The sequence below is a fragment of the Hemibagrus wyckioides genome, linkage group LG04 (genome assembly GCF_019097595.1).
Source record: "Hemibagrus wyckioides isolate EC202008001 linkage group LG04, SWU_Hwy_1.0, whole genome shotgun sequence".
NCBI lineage: Eukaryota > Metazoa > Chordata > Actinopteri > Siluriformes > Bagridae > Hemibagrus > Hemibagrus wyckioides.
This window is the reverse complement of record NC_080713.1, coordinates 18713776-18732148: the sequence shown is the minus strand read 5'-3', so window position 1 is coordinate 18732148 and position 18373 is coordinate 18713776. Positions and strand designations below refer to the sequence as shown.

At 39.3% G+C, this 18373-nt stretch overlaps 1 protein-coding gene across 3 annotated transcripts; it reads left to right on the top strand.

The window, feature by feature from the left end:
- The first annotated feature begins 357 nt into the window (after positions 1 to 357).
- Positions 358 to 16714, top strand: phaf1 (phagosome assembly factor 1). 3 transcript variants are annotated; one of them, XM_058387941.1, is made up of 17 exons: positions 358 to 590; positions 1223 to 1351; positions 2347 to 2429; positions 2530 to 2613; positions 2800 to 2843; positions 4564 to 4643; positions 4827 to 4921; positions 6620 to 6717; positions 8610 to 8722; positions 9523 to 9656; positions 10003 to 10086; positions 10871 to 10953; positions 11234 to 11277; positions 11390 to 11439; positions 11532 to 11590; positions 12912 to 12984; positions 13550 to 16714. In XM_058387941.1, the coding sequence occupies exons 2-17, from the start codon at positions 1288 to 1290 to the stop codon at positions 13637 to 13639; spliced, it is 1278 nt and encodes a 425-aa protein (XP_058243924.1). In that variant the 5' UTR covers positions 358 to 590; positions 1223 to 1287; the 3' UTR covers positions 13640 to 16714. The 3 variants fall into 3 exon arrangements, with proteins under 3 accessions (XP_058243924.1, XP_058243922.1, XP_058243925.1); XM_058387939.1 differs by having other exon boundaries at positions 358 to 1351; XM_058387942.1 differs by having other exon boundaries at positions 359 to 1351; positions 6653 to 6717.
- Positions 16715 to 18373: the final 1659 nt, after the last annotated feature.

The window sequence follows — 18373 nt, the reverse complement described above, 5'->3', positions numbered from 1 at the left end:
GTATGCTACCATCTGGTGGACATTTCTAGAAACGTGTTAAGATTAGAAGTGTTTCTTTCCAGCACAGTTCGTTAAATTATGAAGTTAAATTAAACACTGTAGTAAACTGTATGTGGAAGGCTAAATGCTGCGGATTTACACTTGGAAAGGTGTGACTCTGAACCCTGTCAGATTACTATTAATGGAAATGATTACTACAATCCATAAAATAATGATATTAGAGTTAAATGTTAGTGTAAAATGTCAAAATGTTTCGTTTTTTTCATTACACTGGAATCAACAGCTCAGTCATATTCGCCACAGGACTGTTACTTTGACAACTGGAAAATGCCCTCGGTTTCGGAAGTGCAGCGACTCTTCACACCGGAAGTTGAAGTATCAGCTGATCGAGGTGTTTTTGATGGAAGTTGCAGGGCTTTTTATTGTGTCGAGCTGAAGAGAAACATCTCAGTGAGGCAGGGGCAGAAGCGCGGTGGTAACAAGAAGTACGACTGAATCCGAGAAACACGGAGGCGCTATGAACAGTCTGGAGGCAGTGTTTTGAAATACGCTAGCTGCTGAACCTCAGTGAAGAAAGAAAACAAGGCTAGGCGAGTCACAGTGTGTTCGGTGTGTGTGTGTGCGCGTGCGTGCGTGTGTGTGTGTGTGTGTGAACGTGTTGGTGTTGAATCCGTTAGCTAATTTAAATAGAGTGGTCTGAGTCTGAGAGTAAAGGCAGCTAAATTAACTAGCTTTGTTTAATAACTGCTGAATAAGGGCATCGGAGTGAAGAAAATAAAGGAGCGTGTTTGTTTGTTTGTTTGTTTTTACTTGAGCAGGACGTTTAGGTTGTACAATCTGAGTGTGTGTGTGTGATGTTGGCAGTGCTTGAGTTCAGTGTGTTAAACATTTCTCTTTAACTGGACTGATTGATTTTTTAATGTTCACAGTATAGTTTAGAGGAAAGACAACCTGTAGCTCGTCATATTTAATAAAGTTTTCTGTATTTATGCCACGTTGATATTTATAATATATTGCTAATAAAGTGTGCTTGTATTCATTAGCTTGTGTTTGAGTATGCAGACACTGTCGCTGATCGGACAGCAGAGTTAACGATCGTGTTAAACCCGAGAGTTAGGGTTTTTAGTGAAGCCCAGATCGACAGTGTGTGTGTTGATTGGTTGATGTGGCCTCTGTCAGAGGTGCAGGTGAAACTGACCCCTGTGTAACAGCAGTTTTTCAGTCTGTAGTGTGTGTGAGAGATAAGGTCCAGCTCTGGCCCAGTCCGAGAAGCCCGCTGAAAACCCAATGCTGGATCTGGAGGTGGTTCCTGAGCGCTCTTTGGGAAATGAACAATGGGAATTCGCATTAGGTAAGATTCTTAGGAACTGGTGCTTAAAGGCTTTAGGGTCCTTCAGCAAAATCCTTAAACCATCAACTGCTCAGTTGTGTTTATTTATAAATAACTAAATAAATAGAGTGCAAATGAATGTCACTTCATCTCGCACTGTATGAAGCTTGTATTCTCTTTTGAAATCGATAAATCTTATACACTGATCAGACATAGCATTACAGACATAGCATTATGACCACCCGCCTAATATTGTGTTGGTCCCCCTTTTGCTGCCAAAACAGCCCTGACCCGTTGAGGCATGGACTCCTCTAGATCCCTGAAGGTGTGTTGTGGTATCTGGCACCAAGATGTTCGCAGCACAGTCCTCGAAGTTGCGAGCGAGCAGAGATGTAGAATATATCAGGCCCCCATGGATCGGACTTGTTTGTGCAGATCATCCCACAGATGCTTGATTGGATTGAGATCTGGGGAATTTGGAGGCCAAATCAACACCTCAAATGTGTTGTTGTGCTCATCAAACCATTCTTGAACTATTTTTGTCGCACAGCACATTATCCTGCTGAAAGAGGCCACAGCCATCAGGAAATACCATTTCCATGAAAGGATGTTATGGTCTGCGACAATGCTTAGGTAGGTGGTACCCTGTTGCCGGTTCACCACTGTTCCTTCCTTGGACTACTTTGGATAGATAGTGACCACTGCAGATTGGGAACACCCCACAAGAGCTGCAGTTTAGGAGATGCTCTGATCCAGTCGTCTAGCCATTGCAATTTGGCCCTTGTCAAACTCGCTCAAATCATTACGCTTGCCCATTTTTCCTGCTTCTTACACAACAACTTTGAGGACAAAATGTTCACTTGCTGACTAATATATCCCACCCACTAACAGGTGCCATGATGAGGAGATCATCAGTGTTATTCAATTCACCTGTCAGTGCTCATAATGTTATGGCTGATCAGTGTAAATAGAAGGTTAGATACATTAATGCAAATAATTGTTTTTATTTCTAAAAGGAATGCCATTGGCCCAGGCCATTTCCATCTTGCAGAAGCACTGCCGAATTATCAAAAATGTCCAGGTGCTCTACAGCGAACAAGTAAGGATTGACAAATCATTAGTTTGTTAAAAGAAAAACACCAATAAAGGCAGACTGGTTCTAGATCTTGGTGTTTTAAACGTCATTCTCTTCTGTACAGATGCCACTCAGTCATGACCTCATACTCAACTTGACTCAGGATGGAATTAAACTGCTGTTTGATGCCTGCAATCAGAGACTGAAGGTCTTTGTGTGTTTGTGTTTGTTTGTGTGTGTGTGTGTGTGTACGTACACTGGTCAGTTGCTTTGCTTATTTATAATTTTAATGGAGAATTAGCATTTGAATGTTTCTCAATAGGTTAGTTTGGTTATGTGTTCTGTCTCTTTGTTTTCTGTTTCACATTTACTAATCAAGCATTATTATTTCCAGGTTATTGAAGTGTATGACTTGAGCAAGGTGAAACTGAAATACTGGTAAGTAATATAAGATAATCCTTTGTTTGTAAATTTGCATTGTTAGAGCAGCATATGGATACCGAAAATAATATAAAAATATAAATACTCAATAATTATTGAGTTAATAATAGGATTTCACATGTGGTGGGGTGTACTGGGAGCAGTGCTGGTTGTTGAATGGGGTGGAAGTCATTCATATCTCTCTCTCTCTCATACACACATATATATATATATATATATATATATATATATATATATATATATATATATATATATATATATATATATATATATATATATATATACACTATATTGCCAAAAGTATTCGCTCACCCGTGCAACAAATCCAGTCGTGAAATTTCCTCGCTCCTAAATATTCCACAGTCAACTGTCAGCTGTATTATAAGAACGTGGAAGTGTTTGGGAACGACAGCAACTCAGCCACGAAGTGGTAGGCCACGTAAACTGACGGAGCGGGGTCAGCGGATGCTGAGGTGCATAGTGCGAAGAGGTCGCCAACTTTCTGCAGAGTCAATCGCTACAGACCTCCAAACTTCATGTGGCCTTCAGATTAGCTCAAGAACAGTGCGCAGAGAGCTTCATGGAATGGGTTTCCATGGCCAAGCAGCTGCATCCAAGCCATACATCACCAAGTGCAATGCAAAGCGTCGGATGCAGTGGTGTAAAGCACGCCGCCACTGGACTCTAGAGCAGTGGAGACGCGTTCTCTGGAGTGACGAATCGCGCTTCTCCATCTGGCAATCTGATGGACGAGTCTGGGTTTGGCGGTTGCCAGGAGAACGGTACTTGTCTGACTGCATTGTGCCAAGTGTAAAGTTTGGTGGAGGGGGGATTATGGTGTGGGGTTGTTTTTCAGGAGCTGGGCTTGGCCCCTTAGTTCCAGTGAAAGGAACTCTGAATGCTTCAGCATACCAAGACATTTTGGACAATTCCATGCTCCCAACTTTGTGGGAACAGTTTGGAGCTGGCCCCTTCCTCTTCCAACATGACTGTGCACCAGTGCACAAAGCAAGGCCCATAAAGACATGGATGACAGAGTCTGGTGTGGATGAACTTGACTGGCCTGCACAGAGTCCTGACCTCAACCCGATAGAACACCTTTGGGATGAATTAGAGCGGAGACTGAGAGCCAGGCCTTCTCGTCCAACATCAGTGTGTGACCTCACAAATGCGCTTCTGGAAGAATGGTCAAAAATTCCCATAAACACACTCCTAAACCTTGTGGACAGCCTTCCCAGAAGAGTTGAAGCTGTTATAGCTGCAAAGGGTGGACCGACGTCATATTGAACCCTATGGATTAGGAATGGGATGTCACTTAAGTTCATATGCGAGTCAAGGCAGGTGAGCGAATACTTTTGGCAATATAGTGTATATATATATATATATATGTATGTATGTGTGTGTATATATATATATATATGTGTATATATATGTGTATATATATATGTATATATGTATATATATATATGTATATATGTATATATAAGTTAGTCCTCAACATCAGAAAATGCTGTTGTCAAGACTTGTTAGGACATGGCCAGAAAATGGCATCTTCGCCTGTGTTAAAAAGACCTTTTTGGGGGAAAAAACAGGAGTGTGTTTAGCTCTGTGCTATAGCACCACCTGCTGGTGGGGAAAAAACAACAGGTTTAGAAGCACCCATGTGTTGTCTAGGTACTGCACAGAACACACTAATCTTTTCTTCCTTATCTTACAGTGGAGTACATTTTAACTCTCAGGCAATAGCACCCACCATAGAGCAGATTGACCAGTCCTTTGGCGCTACTCATCCAGGAGGTACAACATTCAGTCTCTTCGCTTCTATGCTACTAGATATACTGCTTTCTTTACTGACTTTATATGGACTGCAAGTGTACAGTGTGTTTAAATGTCTGTTTAGAGAGTTATGTGCATTGAGCATGCAGTGACCTTTCAAAGGAATTGCTCATGGTAATTAAATAATTGTCCCTCCATACCTAGTGTACAATGCTGCAGAACAGCTATTCCATCTGAACTTCCGAGGCCTCTCGTTCTCCTTCCAGTTAGACTCATGGAGCGAAGCCCCAAAATACGAGGTAAGCCCTGTGTCCATATTGTTGCTTGTGCTTTTCCCCTGATGTGTTGCTGCACACAATGCTTTAATAATTTTCTAGATTCTTCTGTCAAATTTCAGAAATTCTATCACGTTATTGGATAATCTAAAAACACAATACAGTATAATCTGTGAGTATGAAACATGATTGGATGACATAGTGCTGTTATGATTTTATATCCCAAAGTATTTTATTCTTTTACACCAAAGCAGGTTGTCAGCAAATTTTAATTTATACACTACCAGTCAAAAGTTTGGACACATCTTCTAATCCCATGGTCTTTCCTGATGTTTATTTCTTTCTACCTTGTAAAACAATGCTGAAGGCGGCCGAAATACACAATAATCTCGTTTGAACAGTTGATATTGAGATATGTCTGCTACTGATGCTCTGTAAAGCCTTCATAACGGCTCTAATCTGAGGTGCTGTTAATTGGTGATTTCTGAGGCTGGTAACTCTAAATGAACTTCTCCTCTGCAGCAGAGGTAAGTTTTGGTCTTGCTTTACTGGGATGGTCTTCATGTGAGCCAGTTTCATCATGGTGCTTGATGGGTTTTGCAAATGCACTTGACAATACTGTTCTTGCAAGAACTATTCCAGAACACCTGACCTTCATGTCTTAAAATAACAACTGACTGTTTTTTGTTGTCGTTACATATGGATTACTTAAGTCCATGTGTGTTATTTTATAGTTTTGAAATCTCCAGTATTGTTCTAGAATGTAGAAAATAAATCCCTAAACAAAAAACATTGAATTAGAAGGTGTGTCAACTTTTGACTGGTAGTGTATATGAATGACACAGGAAGCTCAGTCTCTTAGAATTTAGCACGTTTTCCTCGCACGTGAGGGGATAGGGGTTAGATTCCTGCCTCTGTCCTGTGCATGTTCTCACCAGATTCTAAAGGGTTTCCACTGGGTTCTCCTGTTTCCTCCACCAGTAAAAAGACATGCATTGTAGGTTGATTGGCATCTTTAAATTGTCCTGTGTGTGTGAGAGAGAGAGATTGTGCCCTGCGATAGGTTGGGCATCATCATAAGACTTAATGATTTTTGTGGGGGTGTTTTTTAAACACCAATGTAAAGGTACATTTTATGTTATGAAACGTCTGTGAAACAAGTTAATTTCTCTTATCACTTAAATACCAGCCTCTATTAATGAATGTTCTCTCACTAGCCTTTTTTCTATTTTTTTTACTCTATATACTCATGACATTTTTATCCATTTTGTTATTATTAGCCTTAGATTGTGAGTTTTAGAAAAATGTTTTATTAATATAAACCTGTGCTTTTAATTACACTCTTTACCATCAGAGCTTTACTTTTTATAGAAGATTATTAAACACCAACAACCAATCAGATTCAAGAATTTTACAACACTGTGGTAAAATTATAACCCTTTTGAGAATCTGCCATCTTGAGGGTTTAAAACATAACAAAACGCACAAAGGCTTCACTTACCTGAGAAGAATGCTTAATTTCCGTGATTTTATTCTAGAGTTGAACATTAAGTTAAAACACACTTCTAAATGAATTGTTTATTTCCTCTATTCATCCTAAGCTACTTTAAATTGCTTAGATAAATAAAAATGTTATGTTCACGAGTCTCAATAATTTATTGCATGCTAAATCCACACCTACACCCGCATGCCAATCCATTCCAAGTTATTTTACTTTGACAGCCTAACTTTGCCCATGGCTTGGCCTCCCTGCAGATTCCTCATGGGGCGACCGTCAAGAGGATGTATATTTACACTGGAAACAACCTTCAAGAAACCAAGTAAGAGCTTTGTGTTTGTGTTCAGCTGTGCATACACATGCCTGGCATGTGAATCAAATCATAATCTGAGAACATACAATCTCTGAGACTAGGCAGAAAATCTCTGTAACAATAGGTAGATGATTTCAAAAGCAGCATACACAAACTGCTTACCTCCCATTTAATACAGGAAAAATATAGTTCTCAGTCGGATGTAAGTTGACCTGCAAAACTGATGGATTTAAAAATGTGTAATCAGTTATAAATCCCATTAAGAAGATTCAGGACCTGAATAATAAAGTTTCAAGGGTCTAAGTCGTTTGGCCTAGACTGCTTAACTTTTCTCACAGCTTGGTCTCACTGTAGTTTTCCTCATGGGAAGGAATTTGATTTTCGAGGAGGATAGTAAGAGGGGGGGGGGTTTCATATACCATATCCATAAGAGCAGGCTGTATTGAAACATATCCATGTCAGGATATTTTTATCCAAATCATGGTTGCCTCTGCCAGGAAGTTAAAGGGAGTTGGAAGGGAGTTGGCTCTAAATGGCATTTTTCGACAAGATAATAAATTTTGGGTTCAAACCTGTGGTCTGAATTAAAGACTGAAGTTATATGATTGTAACTGTAGAAACAATTGTAATTTCTGCATGAAGGACTGGACCAAGATTGCTCTACAAGAGGTGACAAACTCTCTATACTCTACCTAATATTGTGTTGGTCCCCCTTTTGCTGCCAAAACAGCCGTTGACCAGTCATGCACTGTGTATTCTGACACCTTTCTATCAGAACCAGCATTAACTTCTTCAGCAATTTGATCAACAGTAGCTCGTCTGTTGGATCAGATCACACAGGTCAGCCTTCTCTCCCCATGTGCATCAGTGAGCCTTGACCGCCCATGACCCTGTTGCCGGTTCATCACTGTTCCTTCCTTGGACCACTTTTGATAGATACTGACCACTGCAGACCGGGAACACCCCACAAGAGCTGCAGTTTTGGATATGCTTTGATCCATTCGTCTAGCCATCACAATTTGGCCCTTACACTTGCCCATTTTTCCTGCTTCTAACACAACAACTTTGAGGACAGAATGTTCACTTGCTGCCTAATATATCCCACCCACTAACAGGTGCCATGATGAGGAGATAATCAGCATTATTCACTTCACCTTTCACTGCTCATAATGTTATGGCTGATCGGTGTATTTGCATTCTATAATTGTATGCGTCCAACTTCGTGACGACAAATTGGGGAAGAACCACGTATTTGTGTGATGGGCAGGTGTCCACATACTTTTGGCCATATCGTAGTTTGTTGTTTGCGATGGTCATTTTGAAACCTGTGTTCTCCTTAAAAAAAAAAAACATGTTGCTTATGAAATCCCACGACATGTATGCTCAAAATGCATTATTTATTTAAAATATGGACAGTTTTATTTCATTATATCGTTAATCATTAAGATTCGTATCCTTTTTTTTTATTTAAAGAAAACAAACCCGCCCTGAATCATTTAATTGCATTCTGAAGCATAATTGGCACAAATCCTCTGGATTGGTTTCAGTCTTGAAGAGAGAGAAATAACTTTAAGCTCTACACATTTGCCAGAGTGTCTCTAAATGTAACACTGTTCCATGTGAGTGCAAAGAGTATAAGTGTTGGATATGCTCCCTTGACATGCAGCTAATTTAATGATCAACGCTAATGTGTTCTTTTTTTTTATAACACATTAGCTATCGAATTCAGAATAGGATTTAAAATACCATTGAGTTCAAGTGCTTAAATGACTCCAAAACTACTTTCCTCAAGCACAATCTCTATATTACATTACATTTCTCTCTCTCTCTCTCTCTCTCTCTCTCTCTCTCTCGTTCTCTCACTCTTTCTCATTCTCTCTCTCTCTTTCTCTCACTCTCAGGGCTCCTGGGATGCCTCTGGCCTGTTTTCTCGGTAATGTGTATGCAGAGTGTGTGGATGTTCTGAGGGATGCAACAGGGCCTTTGGGTCTCAAACTGCGGATCCTCACTGCAGGTTCAGATGATATTAGTCTGTTTCACTCATTTCAGGATCTTACTGTGGTGACTTTACATAGCAGCATTCCCATCTCTTAACTATTAACATATATTACTGCACTGTTGCACAATTGAGTCTAAGCAGTGTTGAAGCAGAAAGATTTAGTTTAATTTATTTTCTATGACAGCACAGGTCCGACTTTAGTGTTTGTTCTCATATGTTTTAGTAAGAATTCATTCCCAGGTGTATGTATACAGCTAATAATTTAAAGGTAATAAACCGAGTTGAAAACCTTTTCATTTAACTGTGAAGGAATTGTAGATACGGTGACATTTTCTGCAGGGACACATTTACTTGTGGAAGAAATCTCAGTTATCAGAGTTTTGTAATGGGCAGTAAATCATCAGGATAAAGGACTTTCCGGCTTCTCAGAAACATTTGTTCTGAGAATTCTCATATTAATGCCAAGAGAAAGTCTATTGAGAGTTATGACTGTTTTAGTAGTTTCTCTATATTTATTTTAATGTACATAATAAGAGTAACTATCTTCACAGCCATTTCACAGCATTAGAGTAATATGTGTCGTTTGTTTAATAAATTCAAAACTGCAGTCATTGGAAAATCTTTGTGGTATGAGAAGCCTAAAACACTTAAGAACATGCAGTTGTAAGAGCATTCAGAATTTTATTCCTTAACATAATTTGCATGAAGAGTATGTAGCATGCATCATCTACTCAGCAAAGGGTACGCAATGCTGCAAAGCAAGCACTGACACTGCTTATTACACAGTCGTGTGTGTGCGTGTGTGTTTTTCACAGGCTGCGGTCCGGGAGTGTTGGCAGATGCAAAAGTGCGGGCTCTGGAAAGGAACATCTACTTTGGTGATTCGTGTCAGGATGTTCTGAGTGCTCTAGGCTCCCCACATAAGGTTTTCTACAAGTCTGAAGACAAGGTAGTGACACTGTGTCAAATTGCTTGTAGAAAAGCATCTGATTGGGTTCAGTACTCTCCCAGTGCTTGCTAAACGACAGGTCTTTTCACCTCTATAACGACTCATAACCTTACAAAGTCTTTTTTTTTAATAGAATTAATGTACTCTGAGCACCCATTTGTGTGTGTGTGCTTTCTTGATAGTATTTAAGGTTTAGGGTTTTGGGGTTTAGCTTGATAATATTCTTATCCCTGTCCCCAAGGATAATGTTTAATATTGTCTAGAAAGCACTTCACTAAAGATAAGGACATCTGCTATATGCTATAAATGTATGTGTGACGTATAATACTCTCACATCATCTTTTAGATGAAGATCCACTCTCCTTCTCCACACAAGCAAGTCCCATCCAAGTGTAATGACTATTTCTTCAACTACTTCACCCTGGGAGTGGTAAGTGTCTATAGTAGGAAAGCAGCTGTTTTTCTGCAGCTCAAGCCAGCCTGCTCTGTCCATAGCATTTGCAGTAGTATTCTATTGCATTAAGCAGCTCTAGGTTTTCAGTCATCCAAGTCAATAGAACCCCTTTCTGTTGTTAAAACAATTTACAGCCTCTCTTATTAATGCAACACTAATTAGGTATATTGTATAGCCATTTTGTATTCTTGTATTTTGTGTTGTATTTGTTCTTGTCATATTAACAAGTATTGGAGTCAACTTTATTTATGCTATTGTTATACGCGAATATTTAGCTGGAGTTTAGAAAATTAACAATTTCTTGCAAGAAATGCTTTGGCTCGTCAGGCTGCTCTAGTGATGAGGGGATTCGGCTTTATTAGAGTTATGAGAACCAAAGAAACAGCAGTTGATCTCTACCATTGACACATTATTTAAAAGAATTAGAATAGTTTATATGTCACTGACCCGACACTGGAAACCACAGCTTTAGAACGTCTGGATGTTGTAAGGCAATTGAATGGTGGGAAATTCCCTCAGTCTCCAAAAAACACAAATTAAATGCCTTGGACTTTCCCACCATTCAGGATACAAATGAGACAAATCCAGTTTCCTTGACCTACTACTACTTAAATGGCAATGTGGTGCCTAGATTTCATTTACAATCAAGTGGAGCCAATGATAACACAATTTTTGAAGCATATTCAAAAATTGCAATCAGCAAAGAGTATATTTCTGTGTTTTTATACAAACAATTCTTTTTTTCCTCTTGTCTCTTCAGGACATCCTGTTTGACTCCACGACCCACCTGGTGAAGAAGTTTGTCCTACACACCAATTACCCCGGCCATTATAATTTCAACATGTGAGTCTTGTGCTGCTTTGGTTTAGCTCGGCTTAGTGGTGCACAGAGAATGTATTTGGGATGATCATTTCCTCAGATTTAAAACTGCTAGAGCAGAAAGGTGGTGATGGAGGGGGTGATTCTTACTGTTTTTCCTTATGAAATATCGCATTTCTGTAGGTAATTGAGGCTATATGTCAATTAAAAACACTATTTTTATCTTATGGATGTTGGCCTGTTCTGATTTCTAGCAAGCACTTCATTGAATTTGATATAAATTTAACTCCCTTCCTGATTTCAGATACCATCGATGTGATTTTAAGATTCCACTCATAATTAAAAAAGGTGAAAAATCAGGCTTTTGTACCTTTTTCCTAAACTTATTATATTTCCCCTAATACATGTAGACAAATTGTTAGAAGCTCGGCTTTGTCTCAGAAGCCTTCGTGTTTTTCAGATGGACCTGATGCTCAGGAGGAAGACTGCATCCTCACCACCTACAGCAAGGTGACTGCACATAACGTACACCACAGAATGCACAATGAGTCATCGTCCAAGGTTTTGTGATAAATGTGCTAAATTTATTTCTTCCAACTCAGTGGGATCATATCCAAGAGTTATTGGGACACCCTATGGAGAAACCGGTGGTGCTTCATAGGTAAGAGAGACAGCACTGAATTCACAACAGCTGCCACTTTTAACATTGAGTATTAATTTAAGGAATTGTTCAAATAATTCCTAAGCATCTGATATCAATGTGAAACTAATAGTCTTTCTTTGTAGCCTATGGAATCTGAGCAGTAATTTTTACAAAACGCATATTCCAACACTTTTTTTTTTTTGTAATGTATGTCTGCTGAATATGGACAAGAACATAGTTTGGACCTTGTTTTTTCCACTACTGAGAAAAGCAAAGCAAACCTGTGTACATATAACTGACTTAAAATATAAATCCAAGGGCAGGTTTTAGGGCAGTCAGTAAACATTGAAGGAAAATATATTTTTGTAGTTATTTGTGTGTATGTATTCTAAATATGTGTTAATAAATGGGAATACTTCTTTAAAGCAAAGAATTTGCACTAACTACACAACACCAGACACTTAATCACAGAAATGCCGCTTTCTGCCTGATCTCACATGGCTACACAACATAATTAAAAGGCTTTATTTAAGCAGCTAGACTTTGATCAACCTACTAAAAAACAGCTTTGGTGTAAATCTTAGTGTTAGGGTGGCTTAGGGTTGCTGTTTATCTCCATGGTTACTGTGTATGTGGAGTTCTGCTGGGTTTCTCTGGGTTTCCTCTCAGTTCTTCAGTTTCCTCCCACCCCCAAAAGCCATGCATGTAGGTGTATTGGCTGTACCAAACTGTCTTTGGCGAGAGTGAGAGTGTAACTGAGCGTGCATGTGCATGGTGACCTGCAGTAGACTGGTATACTATTCAGGATTTATTTCTGCCTCACGTACACTGTGATCTTGACCAGGATAAAGCAGTTACTAAGTGTTAATGATTAAAGTTCATTGACATTTTCAGAATTGTAGTTACATATTTTAAAATTCATGTTGTCTTTGTCACATATACATCACTGCACTGTTAAATTATTTCTTCTCATATCCCATCCTTGGGGGTTTGGGCCAGACCTCAGGGTCAGCCATGATACAGCTCCCCTGGAGCAGGGTCAGTTGGGGGCCTTGCTCAAGGGCCCAACAGTGGCAGCTTGGCGGTACTGGGGCTTGAACCCCAATCTTATGGTCAATGACTCAGAACCTTAACCATTGCCCGTTGTTTATGTGCATGTTTTAATTGTTTAATTCAGTACATAGCATTAGTTTATTGGTCACTTTTCAGTAAGTAGGGTTTTGCAATTCTGTAGCAACACTGAAGTACTCTTTAAAGTTTTTGTTAAAAAAAAATCCATATAGGAATCTGGAAATTTGACATTTTTTATTTACTAAACTAAATATTCACTTTTCTTTAGGTCATCATCCGCTAATAACACCAATCCCTTCGGATCGACGTTCTGCTACGGGCTGCAGAGGATGATCTTTGAGGTGGGAGAGTCAGGCTGTTGTATGTGGGACTGTGACTTGTGTTTAACATACATACTCACTAGCTTTAATACTTGTTCATTCATGCAGCTATACAATCAGCCAATCGTGTGGCAGCAGGATAATGCATACATTCAAAGAGACACAGGACAGATGACAGGCTGGTTTGAACCGGTCAGAAACAGCTGATCCCTGGATTTTAACACACAGCAGTCTTTAAGGTTTACACGGAAAGGAGCAGCAGTTAATAAGAGGACACAGGACAATAGCTTGACTGAAATCTGAGCTGCTACTCACTGGATGTTTTATTGTATCTCTCTGTATAAACCCTAAAGACTAAATATATGAAAATTCCATGAGATCAGCCATTCCCCCACATTCTGATGTTAGATAAGAACATTAACTGAAGCTCTTGACTTGTGTCTGGATGTTTTTATAATTGACTGATTGCATAATTGCATAAATCAGCATCTGTATAGGTGAGTGTAGACTTTTCTGGTAATTCTGCTCACACAGTGAAGTACTTGATATACCCCGAAACATGACGCCTCTGTCAATTTGCTTCCAGGTGATGCAAAATAACCACATAGCATCAGTGACCCTGTACGGAGCCCCTCGCCCTGCCAGCCTTCCACATGCCGAGCCAAGCGCTCACTGAGATTCCCGTCCTGCCCAGTAGGGCCCACCAGCGCAGTGTGCCTTCCCTCACTGCTGCCATCACACAAGCTAGAGAGCCATGTGCTGGGAGTTCCCCAGCTATCCTCCTACATCCTTCTGCTGCACACCAGGATGGGTGTCCCTCTCTGACCCCCTTTATTTAAAAAAAACAAACAAAAAAAAAACCACACACACACCAGACTGCATTGCTTCTTCTTCTCCCTTCCTCCACCATCTGTGTCACTGTCAGCAACCACACACACACTTTAACTACATTAATAATCATTGTGCACACATTTACAGTGAAGCTGTTATGGCTTTATCTTTCAAAATTTGTCCTTGATAAGACTTCACAGGGTGGATGTGAACTGCATTTCATCACTGGTTAATTTACTGCACATTACACACTCTTTAGACACACCTTCAGTTCATTTCAGTACAGCAGTGATGGCACACAGCTCACACAGATAAACACATGGCTAACTGGCATCTACTGCATGAATACAGTGTTGCTTTATGGATTGGTTTTGTTGTTTTTTTTAAAAAAATTAGCATTGTGTGGTGTACATTCTTACAAGCACAAATGGAGCGTGTCAGTGCTGTGAATGTTTTTTGGCACAGGAGACAAACATTTTCTCACATGCAGACAAATGTACACAGCATGGATCTTCTCTCTTTGCAGTGCTGTGCAGTGCAAGCTTCAGCTTAACATTCAGTTGGCTGCCCATCATCTTTCTGTGCTGTTGTTTAGGTTGGGTTTTTTTTTTGGTTTTTTTTTTAACATTTGCACTAAATATGCATCGTATTTACTTGGCAATTGATGTCTTGACTTCTTTTCACTGAGGACCGTTGGGATTATTGAGTGTGGGAGGTAAAGATCATGTGAGAGTAGAGGAAGGCAGAGAATTATTGATTTTCAAGCTGTTAATGCAGCCCTTTGGACTTCCTGATCTCACATGTTTTGTTCTCCCTACTTACACTCCCTTTCACGCTGTTTGTGGATTTGATCTCATCATTTTGCCAAAACGTTTGCCAAAGAATGTAGAATAATAGATTGATCATCTTAACTGACTAAAAAATGGTTGTTTAGAATATTCCCTAGAAATCCTTCTTGTTCTTATTATATGCTCTTATATATTCTGTCTTATTTAAAGGTATTTTAGCATTTAGATATCCTGTCCTCATTTGCTCTGTGCTTTTCTCCTGCTTTCTGTTCTACAGTAGTGTTTCAATACCAGACAGAAGTGAGGTTTTCCACAGCACTCTGCTGCTGTGTCCGTTTATGTACAGATCTGTAAATAGTGTATTCTTGTCCTTTTAAGCTCATGGTACCATGTGGGTTCAGATCAAGTTGAACCTGAGTTTTCAAACCTGAGTGGTTCGGATGGACACTGTAGCAGCAGACCAAGTGAGAGCAGTGCTTTTAGTATTTCATTTTCGTCTAAATAATTTCGAGTCCAATTGTCCATTACTTGGTGGCGCTTTCCTTGCTAAATAAAACACACCTGATTGACCTCATGATTTTATTACCAGGCTTAGAGTTGTGTTTAACAAGGGAAGTCAGTAAACCGTGCTTAAGTCGCAATGTCTAGGAGCGCTGTTTTAAAAGAAAATGCTGAGTCCCACAGTGTCATATGCGTTCTAGATGGGAATGTGTAGTGATGTTTTCTGCTGTAGCAGAAAACATCAGCCTACACTGAACAAATCTTTGCAGCTCAGGCTTCAGTATGTGCTGCAGGCGTATGTGGGCATTGGTCGGTTTCACTAGATGTGAAGGACGGCTGTGGTTCATGTTCTCGGTTTTTACCCCTTGCATACAGCAAGTTCCACATTAATGGGAATAAAAGTAACGGAGTAAGCCGGAACTGCTGTTAGCGCTGTCATTTCCCATCCAGCTTGACTTGAGTGTAAATGAAAATTATTTAAACTGCTTTGTGTATGATCGAGCATGTACAGCTCTAAAACCAGTGGACTGTCTGTTACAGTCATTTTGCAGCAAACACACAAAAAAAGAACGCTACATGATTATGTATGAAATAAGAAATGTCATGAAGGGCTGAAGAAAATCAAGTAAAAAAAAAACAAACAAAAAAAAACACTTTGGTACTGCCATGGAAATTTATTAAATGTAATGAGACATCTTTTTTACATTAATTTGCAGCAGATTATTCCCAGCAGGTTCGTTCAGCTCTTCATGACTCCAACATTCACTCTGATGGTTGTGACGTTTCTACAGAACAAAGCACGCACTTTCATAGAATCTATTCAAAGTTCTTATGAATAGCTTTTACATTCATACGAGGGTATTTTTTTACATGCACAAGTCTCGAGTTCAGACGTTCATCCAGGAATTTCTGAAAAGAAGCAGCACAACCACTCAGTCATACCATTTTGAAAATGTCAGGAGAGAGTAGTAGGATGGGAGGATGGGCCGATTGGCTGCCCGATCTCAGGTGGATCTTTTTTTTTTTTTTTAAACCCGGGAGCAAGTGAACGCTTCATTTTCATCAACATTTTTTTTGCTTATTTCTTGTTTTGGGCTTTATGGTAATGTTGCATTGGAATGATTCAGAAATGGAACTTCTGTTCAGTGTAATGCACATATAAATGCTATGTATTATATTCCTGACATGTTGTATGTTTTCACCCCATCCTCTGAAGTTTTTTTTTTTTTTTTTGTGGATTCAGTATATTTGGCCCATTTCTGGAAATGGGATTCTTAATTAAACATTGTGAATCATAATTCATTGCAATGTGGTGTTTTGTATTTTGCTCAGAAAATTAGTATTTATCAAGCATATATTCGGTTGTTTTGTTCTTTGTTTTTGTTCATTTGTTTTTAAAGCAATAACTCTAGCTGTGGTGAATAATTCATTGAAAGGGCCAGCTATAAGCTTGACCAGGCCTTTGAACCCATGCAAAAATGCTGTGACTAGTTTTTCTCTCGTCTAGTCTACTGAAAGCACGACATTTGCAATTTTGTAAACTGCATTAACTTTTGTTCATTAAACATTGTTACAGTGTGTTCAGCAAGAATAATATTTGAAGACTGGATGTAATAAATATGGGGAAATAATTGTGGTCTTTTGGTTTTTTTTCTCCTCTTTTTTTAATGAAAAAATGAAGAAAAACCTTAAATGGTACATAAACAGCATTTTCACCCTTAGGTTGTAGTAACAAACAAACAGTTGTTTACCAAACAAAAATGGCAGATGGTTTCAACCAGGGCTAGGGCTAATCATTCGGGGCTCGAGCCAGCAATAAAAAAAATTGTCAGAAAACACAAAAATCTTATCCAGATAATAGCCTAACTTTTAATTTTTAATGTTAACGCAGTTGATAAAAGTAGGCTAACAAATGTATGTTGTGTCAAAAAGGATTCCCACTGTCTTTGATTATGAGAACCGCTGACATATAGGACCCTTTTGAATATTATTCCATACCTAAGACGTACTTAAATGAAATAAGCCTAAAGATAGGTCTAAATAAAATATAAACTGTTAAAGCGCTAATTTACATTTACATTACAGTCTGAACATCATGACTTTCTATTTTTCATCATGATGTTGCAGTAATTTTGCATTTCTGCTAATTTTGGGAGTTGGCGCGCACATGAAGTCACGTGATGTCACTCGGACACATGTCACGCAGTTCCCCACAATGTGCTGAGTGTCTTGATATGTCACGTGTATGTTGCGGTAATTTTGTGATTCTGCTTATTTTCGGGGTTCACATGCACGTGACATCACATGATGTCATTCGGACACACTTCACGCAGTTCCCCACAATGTACTGAGCATTTTGATATGTCACGTGTATGTTGGGGTAATTTTGAAATTCCACTTATTTTGGGGTCATGGCACACACGTGACACCAAGTGACGTCGCCAGGATACATGTCACGCAGTTCCCCTCATTGTACTGAGCGTTTTGATAGGTCACGTGTAGGTTGTGCTAATTTTGTGATTTCGCTAATTTTGGGGATTGGCACACACGTCATGTCACGTGACGTTACTTGGACACACGTCACACAGTTCCCTACAGTGTGCTGAGCATTTTGATATGTCACGTGTATGTTGCTGTAATTTTGAAATTCCACTTATTTTGGGGGCGTGGCACACACGTGATGCCACATGGCGTCACCAGGATACACGCCATGCAGTTCCCCTCATTGTGCTGAACGTTTTGATATGTCACGTGTATGTTGGGGTAATTTTGAAATTCTGCTTATTTTGGGGGTGTGGCACACACGTGATGTCATCAGCTTACACGTAGCCCAGTTCCCCTCATTGTGCTGAGTGTTTGGATATATCACATGTCTTTATTGCAGTAACTTTGTGATTTCACTTAATATTGGATGAACAGACAGACAGACAGACAGACAGACAGACAGACAGACAGACAGATAGATAGATAGATAGATAGATAGATAGATAGATAGATAGATAGATAGATAGACTGCTCACAAAAAGTTTTTGGGTGAAATTTCAGGATGCACCTAAAATGCACTATAACCTTTACAGGTGAACTGAATTTGACCTTCTCTACACTTTTGAATGCACATGTCCAACTGTTCAGTGTTTCAGTACTTTTTGCATAACTTGCTGTTCTCTAACAAGGTGCTTAACGGCAAAATTCACAACTGGTGTTTGATCTATGAATCGACCAATAAATTTTCTGGTTCAGTTAGAATTGGTATTTAAACAGTCCTCTTCATCATGCTGTTCACATTTTGA